The sequence below is a fragment of the Hyperolius riggenbachi genome, chromosome 9, assembly GCF_040937935.1.
Source record: "Hyperolius riggenbachi isolate aHypRig1 chromosome 9, aHypRig1.pri, whole genome shotgun sequence".
NCBI classification, from domain to species: domain Eukaryota; kingdom Metazoa; phylum Chordata; class Amphibia; order Anura; family Hyperoliidae; genus Hyperolius; species Hyperolius riggenbachi.
In genome coordinates this window covers 46,387,899-46,407,705 of record NC_090654.1, presented here as the reverse complement: position 1 = coordinate 46,407,705, position 19,807 = coordinate 46,387,899, and the positions used below count along the sequence as shown (strand labels likewise).

Below are 19,807 nucleotides of genomic sequence, written 5' to 3'. Positions count from 1 at the left end.
TTTTTTTTTTTTCGATAGTCCCTGAACCTTACCTTTAATAGGTCTTGTATAACGCGGCACCTAGAGAGGATTAAGGGGATGTTCTGAAATGAGTCTATTGCATTCCACATAGGCACTTCTGTATGCCATGCAGGTATGGGGGTGGTCAAACGACCCCCTGAAGGGAAAAAACAAAGACAACGGGAGCCCTGATGGTGCAGTAAAGTTGGCCATACATGAGGCAATTTGCGGCCGATTATAATCAAATTGGATGAAAATTGGTGCCGCCAAGTGCATGTCCGTCCAACAATGCGACCAATTTCAGGACGAAACTTGGTCACATTCTTGATCGCGCATGCTGCAAGATGTTGGGCCGACTTGCTTGATCGGGTGCGCGGCGGGAACAGCGTGCAATTTCCCAACAATCAACGAACATGCCGAAACCTACGCTGTGCCCCCCCCCGTGCAAAGTGTACATTGCCTGTCCGCAGCCTCCGCTTGTCCCTCTGCTACTCCGGGCACATTCCCCTCCCCATACGGTTTCCTAGTAAGGGCGCGCGTGACGTCACACAAGCACACCCATACTAGGAAACCGCATGGGGCCCGCATGTATGCAGTGGAGGAATCCCACAATCCAGCGAGGGACAAGCGGAGGCTGCGGACAGGTAATGTATACTTTTCATGGGCACGGGAGGACATTTACTTAGGGGATCACAGCGTTGGAGAGGCAGATGCGGCAAACAAGGTCGATTCCAGCATGAAATTGATTGGGAATCGGCCTGCAGTGTATGGGCAGATGACAGATCTCTCTTATCAGATTCGATAAGGAGAGAGATTTGTCTCTTGGTCGAATCTGCCCATACATTGCTATATGTATAGCTACCTTAAGTGGATCAGAGGTGAACTTTTACTCATTGCATAATTGTGTTCTTTTCCTATTGTTTATAGGGCATTCCTCCAGCCAAATACTTTTTTTGTTTTAATACTCTAATTCCCTATAAACTACACAAGCCACGCCCACAGGTTTTCAGAGAGCCAAGGCACTTTCAGACAGTAGCAAGGGCTCATGGGAGCTCAGTCTGGACAAGAGGGGGAGGCATTACTAGGCAGAGGGGAGGAGGGAGGAGGGGGGGGGGGGAATAGGTTTTTTTGCTCAAGATGCAGATAAGCCTGCCTCTGTGTAATGTTTACAAACATGGCTGCGGTCATTGTATCACAGGAATAATCAATCATATTCTGTTAAAGCTGTTTGCAGCTAGATTTGCTGTGTAAACTATCTAAACTTTAGGTAACATATATAGACATGTTACTAGTTATAGTTAGTTTTTCATCTCGGATCCGCTTTAAGTCACGACAGGAAAAGGAAAGCAAACAACGAAATATGTACTCACAAAGGGAGGTTGCAGAAGGGCAAGCAACTGCTGTAGACAGGTGGAGATCTTAAACCTGACTCCACTCGGGTGTCTAGGCAAGCTGGGTGTGGTGGCGCTCTTGATGAAAAGAGGAATTGGATGGGCTTAGAGGTGGCTAGGCCATGCAAGACTCAGGCAGTGTATCCCTCCAAAAGGAGGGTGAACGGCACAAGGGTAAAAGAGGCGCCCAGGATTTGATAAAACTAAGATAAAACCAGTTAAAAAAAAAAAAAAAAAAAAAAAAAAAAATGGTGAAGTGGCTTATCTTAGATGAAGACACAATCATACGATTAATGACTTAATGTGCACTGGCAACCCGTTTCGTGGAACTGTGCCCACTTCCTCAAGCTAAACAAAAGTGGCCAGACAGTGCAGTGCTTAGAGCCAAGTTTAGATGCCTCTTCTGACACATTGCCAGCGCACATTAAAGGGAACCAGAGACGAAGCACCCTCATGTATTTCACCATATAGATCAGTGGGAACATTAGAGAAAACACCTACCCTGCATTCTGTTTCATTCTGCACTGCTCAGCCTGCTTGCTAACAGCCCTGATAAAATCCCCAACTGAGCATTCAGTCTGGCTTTGCTCAGGAATCATAGCGGAGTCTGTCTTCTCTGGAGGTCTTTTCAAGCCCAAGCCTACCCCCTTCTGGCTTTGCTTTGCTGCTCTGTATACTGCAGCATCACATAGAGCTGTGATGAGATGGGAGGAGCTGCTAATAAATATAGATTTAAAAAGAAAAAAAAAAAGTTTTTCAATATACCCTTATGTTCGTCATAAGAGGTTTTTAGAAATGGTGATTTCAGTTTGCACACAGCCCGCTAAATAATATGCTTTTCTAAAGGAACTGTGTTTTGCAACGGCACACCAGAGCGGCGAAAATACCAGGTATAGTATTCATTTTGTAAAATCTATCGGAGGCAAGGTTTATTTTGTGCCAAAGCGTTCATCTCTGGTTTCCTTTAAGTCATTAAAATCGGACCTGAACTCAGAACTCCTCTCTGCTCTAAAAAGACAAGATAGACAACAGCATAATAACCTTTAAAGAAAAAAACATTTGTTACAACTGATACAAATCCTGCAATAAATCTGCAGTGTGTCTACTTCCTGATTAATATGGGGGGGGGGGGGGGGGAGGAATACACAGGCTAAACTTTTTAAATACATACAGGGTGCATTTGTGTTATGTTTTCCTTGTGTCCTGTACAAGAGTTCAGGTCCACTTTAATTGTATGATTGTTTCTTTGAGGTAAGCCACCTCAACTTTTTTCTTTTTAACTGGTTTTAACTTCGTTTTATCATACCCTGGGTGCCTCTTTTCCCTTTATGCAGATTTCTGTGATTCTCTGCCAATTCACACTTGGGGCCCATTTCCACTGAGCCAGAGTCGAATCTGCAGCGTTTTCCCACTTGCACGCTGCACAGGGAAAATGCTGCCCATCTTTCTAGTGGCTTGGTCAGATTGCCCTTCGGTGCAAATCCGTACAGCATGCTGCAGATGTCTGTAGCCGAATATCTATAGCCGTGCCACTCATAAGAACGGAAGCTGCGGCTGAATCGGAAACTGCCGTGGCTCCCTGTGGAAATGGGCCCACTTGGAGAGCTTGCTGGAGGAGAACCGCACCCAAGCCCCTTTCACATTACCCTGCAGCTGACCCCCCCATTTCGGTGAAATCAGCTTAAAGGGGCACTGAAGCGAAAATAATATTACATAATTGTTTGTGTAGTATGTAGTTACTAGAACATGAGTAATTTTTACTCATAACATTGCATCATTCTGTCCTATTAGCAGTTTGGAAACCACACTGTATGTTAAGCTGTAAAACAGAGCAGAGCTAATGACCCTTTGAACTTTCCTGCAACACCTTATCTCAAGCTGCCACTAACATTTAGAAAACAGGACCAAATTTGACCAAGTTGGTGGAATAGTTCAGAGAAGCTCTTTTGCATAGATACTCCTGTTTTAACTCTTCCTGTACGGGAAAACAAGACTTTTTCTTTGCTATTAATGCTCTATTTGTTACCTGTACTACACATACAATTCATTATCTCAACTTTATTTTTGCTTCAGATTTGCTTTAACCCTAACATAAATAAATAATAACCCTGGCTGCCCTTCACAAGCTACCAGTGGCTGGCCATGTGACAACGCTTACTTTCCATGGCTTACAGGTGCGCCTCTGTATTGCCACACGTCTGTGTAAAACAACATGTACACCCTCAGAAGCCCTACTGTATATTTACTCTCCAAATAAAGCAGCACAGTGTTCCAGGTTGCCAGATCTGAGAGGCATACACTGCAATGAGGGCTGGCTTGGCAGGGCTGCACATGTGCGAACCAACACATGTCACTAGGGCCTCACAGATCTATTTCAGGAAGCTGCCAACTACGGAATCACCTTACAAAACACTGTGCCCGAGGAGGAGGATTACCGCACCGCAGTGCACAGACCAACCCCAAATCATAACAGAAGATAAATGTGTAAATGAGCTAATCTACTCTGTGTAATAAAGGGTAACTAATGCCACTGAATCAAAACACCACATGTAGTGTTAACCCTTTTATGCAAACATGGCTTACATCACAAACCCTAGTACAACCCAATAAGTGTCCCTAGTAAAGCAAACCCAAACTTAAAGCAGAATTATCATCATAAAATCAAATTTCAACAGCCACTGGTCTGATGTATTAACCTCCTCGGCGTTCTATTGAGATCGCCAGGGAGGCTGCGGGAGGGTTTTTTTTTAATTAAAAAAAAACTATTTCATGCAGCCAACTGAAAGTTGGCTGCATGAAAGCCCACTAGAGGGCGCTCCGGAGGCGTTCTTCCGATCGCCTCCGGCGCCCATAATAAACAAGGAAGGCCGCAATGAGCGGCCTTCCTTGTTTTGCTTAGATCGTCGCCATGGCGACGAGCGGAGTGACGTCATGGACGTCAGCCGACGTCCTGACGTCAGCCGCCTCCGATCCAGCCCTTAGCGCTGGCCGGAACTTTTTGTTCCGGCTGCGCAGGGCTCAGGCGGCTAGGGGGGCCCTCTTTCGCCGCTGCTCGCGGCGAATCGCCGCAGAGCGGCGGCGATCAGGCAGCACACGCGGCTGGCAAAGTGCCGGCTGCGTGTGCTGCACTTTATTTGATAAAAATCGGCCCAGCAGGGCCTGAGCGGCAGCCTCCGGCGGTGATGGACGAGCTGAGCTCGTCCATACCGCTCAGGAGGTTAAGTGATAAGGATGCTAATCCTGCATTCAAAACTTTAGCCAAACAGTTGCATGCTGGGGTTTTTATCTGTAATATATTCCTCCTCTTCCATTCATTTCCCTGCCTAGCTGCTTATCTGAAACACGATCCCCTGCTCACTTGTGTTTACAAACAAGGCTGAGGTGACTCAGCGATTGGAGGAGAAAAGGGCAGAAAGGACATCAGGATTTAGCCTAAACTGTGGGCAAAAGACATGGTTCCCACCAGGAACAGAATTCTCTTAATTTACTATATAAAATTCACTGAAATCAAAATGTGGACAGTACAATACATGTGTTATGCAAGTAGGTATTTATCTACTTCTATATGTGTTTTTTTCCTGGCATAGTATTGCTAATCCTACTGCTTTAAAGGTGCATACACACGTCTGATTTTATGCCCGATTGTTGCTCAAACTGGACGTTTGAAACTTTGAACGACCTGTCATTCAAACAAAAAGTCGTTCTGACTCCTTGTACACACAGACGGCAAAACGTTTGAAATGCTAATTACAGCTAATTTACATGTCGTTTGACTGGTCAATGGACTTGATAGAACAATGGAGTAGATCAAATGACTGATCAAACGACTTGTTTGAAAGTCTATTAGTGTCAAACTAATGCCAGGCATACATGGGTCGTTTTCCTTTATCGAGCCGCTGATGGCTCGATTGATAATATCCGACAGGTCCGATGACCCGCCGGATCGATTCCCCGCAGGCGGACAATAGCGGGGAATGGAGCGGAAGATACGGAGCGCCCGCGGGGACAAGCGGGAATAGATTCCGGATGCGGCGGGAGTCAATGCGGCGGCTAATTGAGCCGCCAGGTCGACTCGTCTATGCCCAGCATAATAGAGTTTCAAACAACAAGTCGTTTGTAGTACTTTGCACACATGTACGGACCGAATGTTGGGCATAGACGAGTCGACCCGGAGGCTCGATTAGCCGGCGTATCGACTCCCGCTCGTCCCCGCGGGCGCTCATCTTCCGCTCGATTCCCCGCTATTGTCCGCCCGCGGAGAATCGATCCACTGGGTCATCGGACATTATCAGTTGAGCCATCAGCGGCTCGATTGATAAGGGAAAACAACCAGTGTATGCCCAGCATTACTGTCGTTTGAACGACAGTTAGTCCACGGATCCGCCAAGCAGATCAGTCAAAACTGCTGCAATCAGTCTAATGATCGTTCGTGCAGACGACAAACTGTCAGACGACCGGTTTGAACGACAAGTCGCTCAGAAATATCAGACGTGTGTACGTACCTTAAAGCACACCTGAACTGAGAGGTGTATAGAGGCTGCCATGTTTATTGCCTTTTAAGCATTACAAGTTGCCTGGCAGCCCTGCTGATCCTCTACCTCTAATACTTTTGGCCATAGACCCTGAACAAGCATGCAGTAAAAACACACACCACACACACCACACCCACCACACACACCCACCACACACACACACACACACACACACAGTTACAGGCTAGCAACATGTCTTTACACATCTTGATCAGGCTAGAGTTCAAATCCCTGCGTGAGACAGTGTATGTAATTGAGACAGTGTATGGCATTTATATGGTTACAGGCTGCTGTGTCCATGTACTCTGCAGTGTAAAAGATTAATACAGATGAGTAATGTGGCCACGCCCCCTTTGGACCTGCCCTAGTTTACTTGATGCCTCTGCAAAATAAGCACATCTTTATTCGTGTGAACATGTATTTATAAGGCGGGGAACAGACCAGCAGCGCCATTATTATTACATCCGGCTGAGTAATTATATATTAATATAGGAAATGAATTTAAATATACACTAATTACATATTCCCTGCATCTACTGCAAGCACGCCGCAAACAACGTGAATCAGGAATACTTTTTAGAAACATAACTTAAAAGTTCCGGTGTAAAGGTCACAGCAAGGTCAGTTGAACCCCCCCCCATCACACTCCCCTCCTTTTTAACAAGGTTAGCCATTCAGCAAACTTACACATAGGACTAAAAACAACAACAAAAAATGCTAGGCATGATTCACAGTGGGAGTTGTGTTTTCTGTGGCGGCAGGAAGAACTGAAAAGCAGCGCCGTACGTTATCTGCACAGTATGCTTCACTGTCAATGTGCAAGTATTACGGCAATGCATTGGGATGCTGCATGCTGTAAAACTAGCCTCAGATAAAAATGGAGGTGTCTGTTTATATTCACATCTGCATACATTTGAGATTACGGTCTGAACAATTTACAATACAAATTGTTACAATGTAACTGACCAACAACCCAAAGGTTAGTTCCGACTCCACAGCCCTGGTTTCAAGGTTCAAGCACGACTGGGGAAACCGGGCCTTGCATCTTTTGTCCCTCTATTGACAATGACTTCATCTTTCTTGCATTGGATTGATGTGATGTTTGAGCCACTTGGCTATCCAGCTGTTACGGAACTACCCACAATGCATTTGCCTTTATGAACCATGACTGTGGCTGTCAGGACTCCCGCAATGCATTGTGGGACTTGTAGTTTCTTAAAGGACTTACGAGGCGAAAGTAAGAAAAAAAAAAAGTTAATCACCTGCCTCACCTACGTAGCGTGGATCAAGGGGGGGGGGGGGGGGGCTTTGGCCCTAGAGCTGCGCAGCCGCACTAGCGGCTATGCGGACTGCGCAGCCGCGGCCACAGCAAGCGGCCATTTTGCGAGAGGCAAGAGAGCCCGACCCGGGCCGCGGGGTCGGCAGCCGGCCCGGGGGGCTAATGAGCGGGGAGACCCGGCGGATCGGCACGGAGGACGCGGACGGTGTCCTCCGTGCCTTAAAAGGTGAGGCAGGTGATTAACTTTTTTTCTTACTTTCGCCTCGTAAGTCCTTTAAGGGCTCGTTTCCACTAGTGTGGCGTGCGTCTCGCAGACGCACGCCGGCACTGAGCGGATGGGCGGGATCGCAGGTGAATCCCATGAGCCGTGCCATGCACGGCTATTGGGATTCGCAGCCTCTGCCGCGAATTCTGCGGGGGGGGGTTCAGGCCGAATCGCTCCCGCAAGCGATTCGGCCGCGGCGCCGTTATCCCCTATGGCAGTTTCCCCGTGCGATTCATGTGCGGGGAAACTCTGCGGAATCGCGGCGGAAACCGCGATAGTGGAAACGGGCCCTAACAGCTGAAGAGCCAAGTTTGCAGATCACGGAGCCACACGAGTCCGCAGAAAACCTCAATCTGTTTTCCGGACAAACCTGCAGGATGTCCAACAGCGCAGGTAAGCTCTAATAGTACATGAAAGTGGTAAAATTGGCCAATCAAAATTGCATGTGTGTACCAGGCTTTAGACATGTGCCTATCCTGAAATACAAAATTATTATTGCATGGAGATAGGATTTAAAGTACACTTGTGGAAGAGGCATGCAGGCTGCCATCTTGACCTCGTTCTCGAAAAAAAACACTTTCTAGTATATGGAAGTAATGCTCATCTCCTGTCCTCACAGGCTCCCTAAAAAAAAACACGCCCAAACGCCATCATGTACTTTCTACCATACGTGTAATTATGCTGTTTCGCATCCGCTCGCATTTACTCCAGTTGGAGCGCAAATGTTGTAAAGCCAGTTTTGCAGTGGAAAAACCGGCATCCCCAGTGTGCCGCCCATAATCCCTTCCCCAGCAGAGGTGGGCTCCCGGTGAGATCATACTAAATTGTCGGCTGTCTGCATGCAAATGGATTCAGCACACAAGGTAATATTGGATATAAATAGGGAGTACGTCTTCCAACAACTCCCTGCATCATTATTCTATTATTAGGAGGAACACATGCAGCAAGAGGACAAGCCCAACATGTCAGCAGCTGGGGTGTCAGACCGCATAGAAAGCTAGGCAGCACGGTGGCATAGTGGTTAGCGCTCTCGCCTTGCGGCGCTGGGTCCCCGGTTTGAATCCCAGCCAGGTCAACATCTGCAAGGAGTTTGTATGTTCTCCCAGTGTCTGTGTGGGTTTCCTCTGGGCACTCCGGTTCCCTCCCACCTCCCAAAAAACATACAGATAAGTTGATTGGATTCCCCTAAATTGGCCCTAGACTATGATGCATACACTACACGATACATACATAGACATAAGACTATGGGAGGGATTAGATTGTGAGCCCCTCAGGGGGACAGTTAAGCGACAAGACAATATAGTCTGTACAGTGCTGCGGAAGATGTTGGCGCAATATAAAGACTTAATAATACAAAATTAATACCTACAACCAAGGCCCGGTTCATGCCAGTGCACGCCACACAACAGTGCACAGCAGCTTGCAAGAAAAATGCAGTATAGCAGGAAGTGGTCTTAAATATGAAAAGGTCACTATCAAAATCTACCTACAGTCATAAAAGACAAAAAGGGACAGTACAGATTTCCCCTCTATCTCCCTGCCTGACCAATTACAAGCCATGCATGAAAAACATCAAGTACAAAATGCAAAGCAACACAAAGCAATCAGAGCGGACCTGTCAGAAATCATCTATTCAGCCCGTCTATCTGATGGGATATTGCATGGTGTGTACAAGGCATAAAACTTGTCAGATCTGTCAGATATTTACTACCTCCAGTAAGCAACAGAAACATAAGTGAAATGTAATTATAGAATATTTTGCTGTGTAAAATACATATACCAATACATATGACTGTAGATTTAGAGGTCTTCCAATTTTTTGCTTTAGGTGTCTGGGTTTCCCCCTCCAACATCTTCACCATGGCCCTCAAAACTCACCTTTGTAATTTGGCCTAACCCCCCACCCCCTTCTTTCACTGGAGCTCTAAACCCACAGTTGAACTCTGGTCCCCTACCTTTTGTGTCCCCACCTCTCCCTCTAGATTGTAAGCCTTTGGGCAGGGTCCTTCTTGTGTCTCCTACCTGTTCATGCACTTCTATTACTGTACAACTATCCTATGGATCTGAGTAAACTCGACTGGCCTAATCTCCATGCTCCCCTCCAGTGACTGACTAAGCATTACCTTGTACTCAGACTGTGCTGCGTGATCTGGTCTTTCTTGTTTCCCTGTATTGTCATATTGCTGTATGTCACCCCTAAATATTGTCTAACCTTAACCAATGTCCAGCGCTGCGTAATATGTTGGTGCTTTATAAATACAATAAATAAATCTAAGTACTGAAGATCAAGATGCTGCTAATTTTTGGGAGCTGATGCATATTTTATGCCAATTTTAAACAAAATGTATCCAGCTTAGAATTCAACCAATCCAGTGTTCTCCCCAGAATTTTTTGGGTGGCATGAAAAAGTAGCTGGGTGGAGCGCGACGGGGAATGCAGGGCCGGCCAGAAAAGGATTAAGAAGAAATGAGGCACAAGGCAAGATAGCAGCTTTTGCCCTCTGCCGATAATTACCTGGATTTTTTTTTAAGTAAGATTTGAAGGGGGTTTGCATCCTCCAGGCCCCTAGGCTCTCTCCAGGACCTAGGCAACTGCCCAAGTTTGCCTAGTGGATGATTCGGCTCTGGACCAATGCAACTCTGCTTATAGCATGAAAAGAGCATGAGAAGGCGATACAATGATAAATAATATTTATATCATCCTTTTCTCCTGGGAGACTCAAAGTGCCAGAGCTGCAGCCACCAGGACGCGCTCTATAGGCAGTAGCAGTGTTCGGGAGTTTTGCCCAAGGTCTCCTACTGAATAGGTGCTGGCTAATGTTGAGTGCCTGCAATCAAATCAATATCCAGGCTGCCTAATATAAGCATCAGTTAATAATTATTTGCATCTCACTGCCCATCCCTAATCACAAGCAGTATTTTCAGAGCTGCAGTGATGGGCAATGATCAGCGCACCCACGTTCGGCCTTTCAGTCCAGCCATAGACAGATAAGGAGCCGCACCCTGGTCAGGTGTGGAAGAGGGTGACTTGAAGTTGAAAAGACTTGGCTATACCAGATGACATCTGCTAACAGACATTCCATACATCAATTGACCCATATAATGCATACATCCTGTGATCACCTCTCCCATGTGTGGGCGGCAGGTACAGGTGAGGCCGCGCACAGGAAATGCTCCCTACAATGCGCTCAGATTGTGTAACAGGTAAAGGTGGCAAAGGGCAACTGCAGAGATTGCAAAACAGGGCTGAGAGCTGGTCCAGGTCCAGACTGCAATATAACATCCTTCCAAAACGGATTACAATTTATATCAGAGCCCAGCAGCCAGCCCTGATGCAGTGGCTCCATAGATGCAACAGATTTCAAGCTAAATTACCATTGACTATCATCAGATAGGGCGCTATATTTTTGGCAATCTGCCAGCATCAGGGATGGATCTACACTTTGTGCCGCTAGGCCAAGTATATCGTCTCCACTTTTTTTGTGCGGCAGCGCTCCTCCCATTCCATGTGCAGCCCCCTCTTCTATGTGCAATATCCATGTACAGCAGCCCCCCCCCCCCCTCTTTTATGAACCGCTCCCTTCGGCATCAGTTTCCCTTTTTCATGTGATCTCCATTTTCAGCCTCCTCTGTCATACGTAGCAACCTCTTTCATGTCTAGCCCCTCCCCCCCCCCCCCCAAGGCTGCTGTAGCCGCCCAAGGCCCTGGCCTTACCAAAAAACCATCCCTGGCCACCCAATGATACTTTTCTATCCTTTGCGTCAAGTTTTCGCTGTGCTGAGAGTCGCACTGCAATCCTGTTCAGTAATGAAATACGTACATACTGTAGTAGGACGGATCCTTCTGGTGAAAACTAGCACTGAGCAATGCTTGTCTCATCACTAAGCAGATGTTGAACCTTGCTTGCAGCATCAACAAAAGCTTACAAGAAGCATCTATCACTGTTCACAGTTGTGGTCACCAAAAGATCTATGAACACCTTCATAGGATCGAAGGACGTCTTCACAGCTCCATGAAGCTGCCCCCCTACAAACAGCACAAATAAAAATTCCATCATGATTGGTTAGTGCTACATTTGTACCCATTTGTACTGCTTTCCTTTTGAAGATAATAGCACTTATTATTTAGAAAACAAATACCATCACCCAGCCCCCATACAACAACCTACAGACATGAAATTGGTATGGGCGGGTAGTGCTGTGTATGTGCTGATTTGTGCTGCAAAAATAGTCTACCTTTTATAGTTTTTGAGATATTCATGTTTTTACAAAGGTCAAAAGTTCACTCAGCCTTAGTGATGTAAGGAGGCTAAGTGAACTTTTGACCTAAAAAAAAAAAAAAAAAAAAAAAAAAAAAAAAAAAAAAAAATTGAATATTTTGAAAACTATAAAAGATAGAAAGAATTTCTGCAGCACAAATGAGCACATACACAGGACTCCCCAACCCATAACAGTTTCATGCATGTAGGTTGTTGCATGGGGGCTGGGTGACTGTATTGTTCTGGAAATAAGTGTTATCTTCAAAATGAAAGCAGCACAAATCTTAATTTTTGTAGCACGAATGGGCACAAACGTAGCAATAACCAAGCGTGATAGAATTTTTATGTGTGCTGATTGTACTGTATCTTCACCGTATGCAATACATGAAGCAACAATTAAAGCGGACCTAAACACAGAACTTCCTCTCTGCTCTAGAATATAAGCAACAGCATAACATTTCTTTGTTACAGCTTATACAAATCCTGCAACAAATCTGCAAGGCATCTACTTCCTGCTTTCATGGAAGCAGACAAGAGTTAACATCCTGTGTCTTTAAATTAGCTGCTCTGCCTTGGCAGAAGAGACTCCTGAGCTGACACAGCTGAGGGACCAAATTACATTAATGTCACAGATGAGGGAGAATTAGACAGGCTAAACTCTCTAAATACTCTGTTTTTCTTCTGTCCTGTGCAAAAGTTCGGGTCCACTTTCATAGACTACATCTCCCAGCATGCACTGGAGATCAGGGATGCTCTTAACTTCGAATTCGGATGAAATTCAAATCGGGTTATTCAAATTTCATCTTACTAATTACAGCAGCTGTGCGGGTGGCCGAGGTGTGGGTTAATCTTACCCATCAGGCGTCTTCTTCACTCGTCCCTCGGCGTCTCCCCCGCTGCGTTCCAATCTGGCGTCACGTGATTACATACACTTCCTCCTTCCGGGTTGAACGAGGAAGTGTATGTAATCATGTGACGCCAGATTGGAACGCAGCGGGGGAGACGCCGAGGGACGAGTGAAGAAGACGCCTGATGGGTAAGATTAACCTCCACCTCGGCCACCCGCACAGCTGCAGTAATTAGCAGGATGAAGTTCGAATAACTATTCTAATTTCATCCGAATTCAAAGTTAAAGGGGAACTTCAGCCTAAACAAACAAACATACTGTCATTAAGTTACATTAGTTATGTTAAGTAGAATAGATAGGTAATATAATCTCTTACCCACCCTGTTTTAAAAGAACAGGCAAATGTTTGTGATTCATGGGGGCTGCCATCTTTGTCATGGGGGCAGCCATCTTTTTGGTTGAAAGGAGGTGACAAGGAGCAGGAGACACAGTTCCAACTGTCTTGTGTCCTGGTAACCCCTCCCAGCTGCACACGCTAGGCTTCAAATGTCAAATTCAAAATGTAAAAAAAATAAATAAAATATTGCACCAAAACAGCAGAGCGAGAGCAACAACATCAGAAATCCCATCATGCTTTGCACAGCATCAGGGGAAAAAAAAGCCCGGGCAGTTTTCTTCTGTGCAGCTAAAAATGAGGCTTGTATAAGAGAAACAAAGTTCTGATGCTGTGAAACTGTTAAAAAAACACCAGGCCTTTTCAGTGCTGCGGAGTCGATTTTTAGTCCAGAGGTTCACTTTAAGAGCATCCCTGTTGGAGAGTCTTATAGTGGGTGCTCAGATCCTTTTAAATTGGCACATCAGTCATGAATGTAGTATCATACCTCATGTGACTGAAACAATCCAACAGTTCCAAGTTTCACACAAAAAAGAAAAACCTGCCAATGAGCCGGCCATGGTCCCGATTCTCTTTTCTTTCAGTTTCGGTCGCTCCTCCTCGCATTTGTATTTGCATATCATTGATCATCCCTACTAGGGAGCAACTAAAATTTGAAGCGACTGCCGCAATGCATGTTGGGACTGCCATTCAGGAAGATGGCGCCCTTATTGGCAGCCACGGCCACATGATTCTGGCTTTTTCTTGCCATTCTTCCCTTTTCCCAACCAAAATTCACCTTGTTTTCCCCCTTGAGGGCTCGTTTCCACTATCGCGAATCCGCATGCGTCCGACACATGCGGATTCGCACATGTAATGCAAGTGGATGGGCCTGTTTCCACTGTAGCGTTGTTGAGGTGCGGTTTTTTCAGAGGTGAAAAACGCACAAAAGACCCGCAGAATTCGCCTGCGAGTGGAATGCAGGCGGATCGCACACAATGTATTTAATAGGGAAATCGCATGCGTTTTCCCCATGCGTTTTTTGCCGCAAATTCGCATAGGTACCAATGTAAATTCACACAGGCAGTGACATGGTTAAAAATCACATATACCCTCACCTATGTGAATTTGCGGCAAAAACCGCATGGGGAATCGCATCTGCATGCGATTTCATCAGCGATGGAATCCAGGCGATTCTGCACCACAATAGTGGAAACGAGCTGTGAAGGTGTGCAGTGTGGTCAGATGTAGCCTGGGACGCTGGTGCAGGTCGTGGGGAGTTCGAGACCTGGAGTTTTTTTCCGCCTTCCCATTGCCTGGGTCAGTTGTCTGTGCGGGTTCAGGCCTTGAGGAGTCCACTGCTGCTACCCAGGAGATCGGGGCTCCACTGAGGTCAGAAGACACCACATCGATTAGGACTCGTTTGGCCCCACTGGATGGCGACTCAATCGATCCATTGACTTCTACTGCTTAACCGCAGCAGGGACACCTTTGGTTCAGACCCTCCATGATGCCAGCCGCTAATTCGGGAGTAAGGGCTGGATGCTTCTGTGACAGCCGGAATATCTTGACCAGCTCTCCTTAATGCTGCTCAGGAGTCAGGACCCACCACAGAATGAACACGACTGCATGTCTTGAACTGTAACACCTTGGCCATCACTGTCAGATATCAGCAATTGGGATAATCAGCAGGTCAACGATTACCACCGGTTTCTTTCATGAAGAACTGGGCCATCACTGCTGAACCTTCGCCTCCCTCTGCCCCCCTCCCCCCCCCCCCCCTTGCTCCTTAGGGATAACAGATGATAAAGACTGCAGCGGAATGAAAAAAAAAGTACAGGTTTCCATCCGAACGGGTATTGCAGTGACACTCACCTATTCAGCGCAGGAAGGGTGTAGCCAAATGTATCCTATTAAGGACTGACCCCCGGTGCTAAGCCAGGCCCTGATGAAGACCGGAAGTCCCAGTCGAAACTAGTCGGCCTGTTCTGCACTCGTTCTGCCGGCCAGATTCACTGATAAAGCCTCCCTCCCCCTGGCGGTCTGAAGCTCCAACGAACTACTCCATTTGGGAGGTATTCAGCCGGTCAAGTGTTAGTGGGCTGTACCGCGAGATATGGTGCATGAGGTCCAGGATACAGTGCAGAGGCGGAAGGATACCGCGGCACACTGAGTTTTGACGGAACAGGAGTGCCGGCTCTAAGTAAAGTGGTAGAAGCCAGGAGCCAAACCGTTCACCAGACCAGTAAGCTAAATGGGGAAAGAAATGAAGCCGACCATCGGTGGGGAGAGATGACATCTGCATATGAACTTAATCAGGGGCCACTGTAGAAAGGTACCAACTCATTTGCTTCTATGAAGTTCTAAAGCTGCTAGAGGTGTGATTATTGGAAGAGGTTCCTATCACTGTGACCTGAGCGCTGTGTGTGGACTGCTTTGCTATGCAGATGTTTGATTCCCCAGGTCATTGGTCTTGTTGTTTAGCACAGTACTCTGGAATCCTCTTCTGTTTGAGGCCTCTTCACTAGCATTAAACATAGAAGATTTAAGGGAAGATCTAGGAATATCTCCTTTTGGAAGTGGGCCGGTATGCATGTTGTTATGGCTGGATGGTGTGTTTGGCGTGCAGTGCGATGCAGCTCATTGTACAACAGTGCTGTTTTTACATTTTGGTAAGTCACAAAGAAACCAATACATCGATTATCCTTTTTTCACATCAATCCTGTCACAGCGTAATTCATTGAAAGAATTGTGGCGGTTGGGTTACATATACCTAGTGAAAGTTGGGACTATAAATATTTGACTGTCAACCCCATTTCCCTCCCCTTGTTCCCCATTGTACGGATAACAGAGGATTGCCAAGTGCGACTGGTGGCACCATAGTATGGCAGCCTCAGCTCTTGGCTTTCAAACCTTTTCCCTCTAACTCTCATCGGGTACAACTCCTTTGGAATTGGTGAAATAAATGATTCTGGGGGACATTAATCAAGAGTGTCTGAGACAAAATATTAGTAGGTTTTTAGAAATCCATGCAGAACTGTCTCAGGCATCTTAAGAATTCACTAAATAGTTCAGATTCCTTCTTAAACTGTTAGGAATAGGAGGAGTTAGGATTGGTCTGCCGACAGCACATACACACATGCTACTGTCGGCAAAACATCTGCCCAGCGGAAGGGTCTGGTGGACCCATCGTTTGCAGAAGTATGGCGTGTACGCGCCTACAGGAATGAAACTGCACAGATAATGACGACAACAACTGCACAGTGCACACAGATCACATAGCAGCCACACTTGTCTGTTTCATAACTTCTTTCTCAGCAGAGCAGCCCCTCCCATGTCATCAGAGCTCTGAGTATGCAAAGCAGGAAAGCTGAGCCAGCAGGGGGCAGGCTTGAAAAAACTTCACAGAAGACTGACTCAGGTATAATGATTCCAGGTCAAACCTAGACTGAATGCTCAGTCGGGGTTGTTATCAGAGCTGATAACAGGCAGATTAAGCAGAGAAGGATGAAACTAAGGCGCGTACACACGCCATACTTCCGCAAACGACAGGTCCGCCAGACCCTCTCACTGGACGGACGTTCTGCCGACAGTAGCACGTGTGTACGCACTGTCGGCAGACTGATAAGGCCGTTTCTAAACGATCCGCAGCGCCTTAAAAGCAGGGTAGGGGTTTACTGTTATGTTCCCACTGATAAATGTAGTAAAATACATGAGGGTGCTTTGTCTCTGGTTCTCTTTAACAATACATGTCAGTTTCATTAATCAGCTGTCAGGTAGTCAATCATCACCTTTCTGAATATAAGACAAGACTGATGCAAAGTTCCAGTTCACCCAAGGTGAGCTCCGCATCTTGTGAAACAAACCAACTGCCCTACAGTCAGAAATCAGGATCGTTTATCTGTAAATATAAAAGCCCACAGGGCAATGGTGGAGCCTTGTTCCTTGGTTTTCAGCTTCCAGTTTCTCCAGTGTTGATCCCATTGCATGCAATCGAAAGATAATTTTGGAACGCGTGTGACTTTAGACTCTAAAGCCTGAAAACCACTAGCAGTGTTTTTTTTAAGCGCTTGTGATTTAAAAAGCACTTGCTAATGCAATGCTCTGTGTGATCCCACTTGATGTATGTGATTTTCTTAAAACCACCAATATTTGATAAGCAAGCGCTTATCAAAATTACAAGCGCTTAGAAAAGAGCTGTTAGTGGGTCCCAGGCCTAAAGGTGCATACAGACCTTTGACTTCTGCCACTCAGAGATAGGGACCAGATCTCTAAAGGGCGACAACGCTGGGGCGGCCTGTACAGACACAGGTCAGCTGTGTAGCTGACACCACATTGGGCTCTATTCTCAATCACACATGCGGTAAGAAATTTTTTACCGCTATATTATCGCATGTGATAAATTCCGCATTTTTCCCACATTCACTAAAATATTTTGCATGTTTCCCGCACGCAGGAACAATGCGTAAAAAAATTTGGGAAACATGCGTAATTACATAGTAAACATGCAGAAAAAAAGTTGCATAAAAAAAAAAACAAAAAAAAAAAAACACTTGTCCAAAACAAAAATATTAAAGTCCAGCAAACACAGCACTCGAGGCTCCAGACTCCATTTAAGTCAATGGGAAGCAAAATATATCACCAAGTACTAGTAGGTGATAAAAATTCGGTAGTTAAGTCAGAAATAAGGCCCCTCTTTTTTTTTTGTGAATTTTGATTTTTTTTGCGGAAACTACCGACTTTCGCGGACTTTTACCGCATTTTTTACACATGCGGTAAATTTCATGCGTAAACATTTGTGAATGTCAAGATGTTTTTTTTCAGTCATCAATTTACCGCAAGTGCATTTCCACATGCGGTAAATCATTGAGAATAGAGCCCCACTATGTTGCTATGTGGGGGTGAAGGGGGCACGGAGGGACAACAATGTCACACAGTGGTTGGGGGACCGGTGTGCACAAAGAAGTGTGCAGTCGCTCAGCCAAGTTGATCTGCCGGACGGATCGCTTGTGGAGCAGTAGTCAGGGGCTAATGCAGGGCTATGGAGTCGGGGCAATTTTGGGTGCCTGGAGTCGGAGTCAGGAAAAAATGCACCGCCTCCTAATGAATTTAAACTGTAATTAAAATAGAAAATATTATAAAATGTTCTATTTCTCAGATAATAGTCATCATAATGTACATATGCAGTAATAGCTGTGCTCAGTCCACAAAAATGAAATAACCCAATCAAAATTAGTTACTTGTGATGCTTCAATAAAATAAAATATACTCTACATATGCACTCCCCACAGAGCTGCAGGGAATCCACTGAGAATGTTGTGCACATTGAACACAGAGGTGTTGTCTATCACCCATAAACCTAATTCAGATTGTGCATGAAGAATGTGTAATAGAGGAAGAATCTCCTTATTCCCCTGCAGAGTACCTGCACATCACTCTTACATGTACCCACAGTTACATTGCCTAGGGCCTGATAGATGTTCTTTGTTCTGGTCTGTACCTTTTACAAGTACTCTTACCAAGGACTAGTTTTAGTCTATGACTAAAGGGAATAAATATGGCAGTCTCCATATCCTTCTCACTTCAGTTGTCCCTTAAAATTCCTAAGCGTTGGCAGTTAAGAGACGAATTTCATGCTACATACTTTTAATAAACAAGATTGTAATATGCAAATTAGAGGAGTCAGAGGAATCCTAAACTGAGGAGTCAGAGTCAGAGGCAGTGGATTTTTGTACCGACTCCACAGCCCTGGGCTAATGTACACGTTTTATTATTATTCACTAGTTTAGGGTACCCAACAGGAAACCTCACAGGGAATAGTTCTCCAATTATGACACCCTCTACAGCATGAAGTGCAATGATTGGCCAAATAGTGTGGGTGTAGTTTACTACAACCAATCTGAAACCTTACAGTTCAAGAGGGTGTTGTCCGCCCAATTACACTGGCAGAATTTCCCTATGAGGTTTCCTGCTTATCATCCAAACCAATCCGCAAGGAGGTATTGGTCTACATGGAGAACAGTTGTGGTCTTTAACCAGATGAGGAATTTTTTGTTTTTTTACGCTTCTCAGCCACCCAGTCTCTTTTGCTCGAGTTGACAGCTATCAAGCAAACGTACAGAGCATTACGCCTGGTACACTGCAAGCAAATTCCTGTCAGGTTGACAGATCGAATCCATAATTCCCAACATGTCCGATCAATTTTCCAATTAATTCTGTACAAAATCGATCAGAAACCTGATCAGACCTGTCGGAAGTTATCAATTCAACCCATAGATCTTACAGGAAATTGCATGGCGTGTAGCAGGCATTAGTTTCAATATGACAGCCCAGCTTCTGCATTTCTCTTCCCACAAGTGATGAGCAACATCTCCTTCCTAGCAGCAGAACTCTGTGACTTCAGCTGTTCCTCTTTGGCCCCCAGCTGGCTCTATGGACAGGCACAGCTAGGCTGCCCCACACTGTGCCTAGCCCCCCTGGAGCCACTTCCGGCCTCCCCGCTCACCTGCAGCACTACATCCCTCAGCACGGTGCTCAGAGCCTCGTTCTTTAGCGTTTCTTTAGCCTTCTGTTCGCTGAGCCCGATGGACGTGAAGAGAGACACTGCATCCGCCGCCATCTTGAAGCCGGGAGGAAAGGAAAGTGCTGATGCTCCGCCAATCACAATACAGATCCGCGACACCGGGCGAGCTGCGCCAATCAGAAGAGTGAAGCGCTTTGCGGCGGACTGGAAGTGTCACCGGCGCTTGGCCAATAGCGTGTGAGGTTTCTGATAGGAAGGGCGGGCTCTAGGTTGCATCAGTCAGCGAGTGATAAAGGGGTCCTGCTAACCACACGTGGGTGAAGTGTGCTTATGTGCTAG

At 46.0% G+C, this 19,807-nt stretch overlaps 1 protein-coding gene across 1 annotated transcript in view; it reads right to left on the bottom strand.

Moving 5' to 3' along the window:
* The window catches only part of QARS1 (glutaminyl-tRNA synthetase 1), a 135,046-nt gene extending 115,457 nt beyond the window's left edge, over positions 1-19,589 (bottom strand). Inside the window, exon 1 of the mRNA XM_068252658.1 lies at positions 19,451-19,589. Within this exon, the coding sequence (XP_068108759.1) occupies positions 19,451-19,564 (114 nt within the window). The 5' untranslated portion in view covers positions 19,565-19,589. The remainder of the gene's footprint in view (positions 1-19,450) is intronic.
* Between the last annotated feature and the right edge of the window lie 218 nt (positions 19,590-19,807).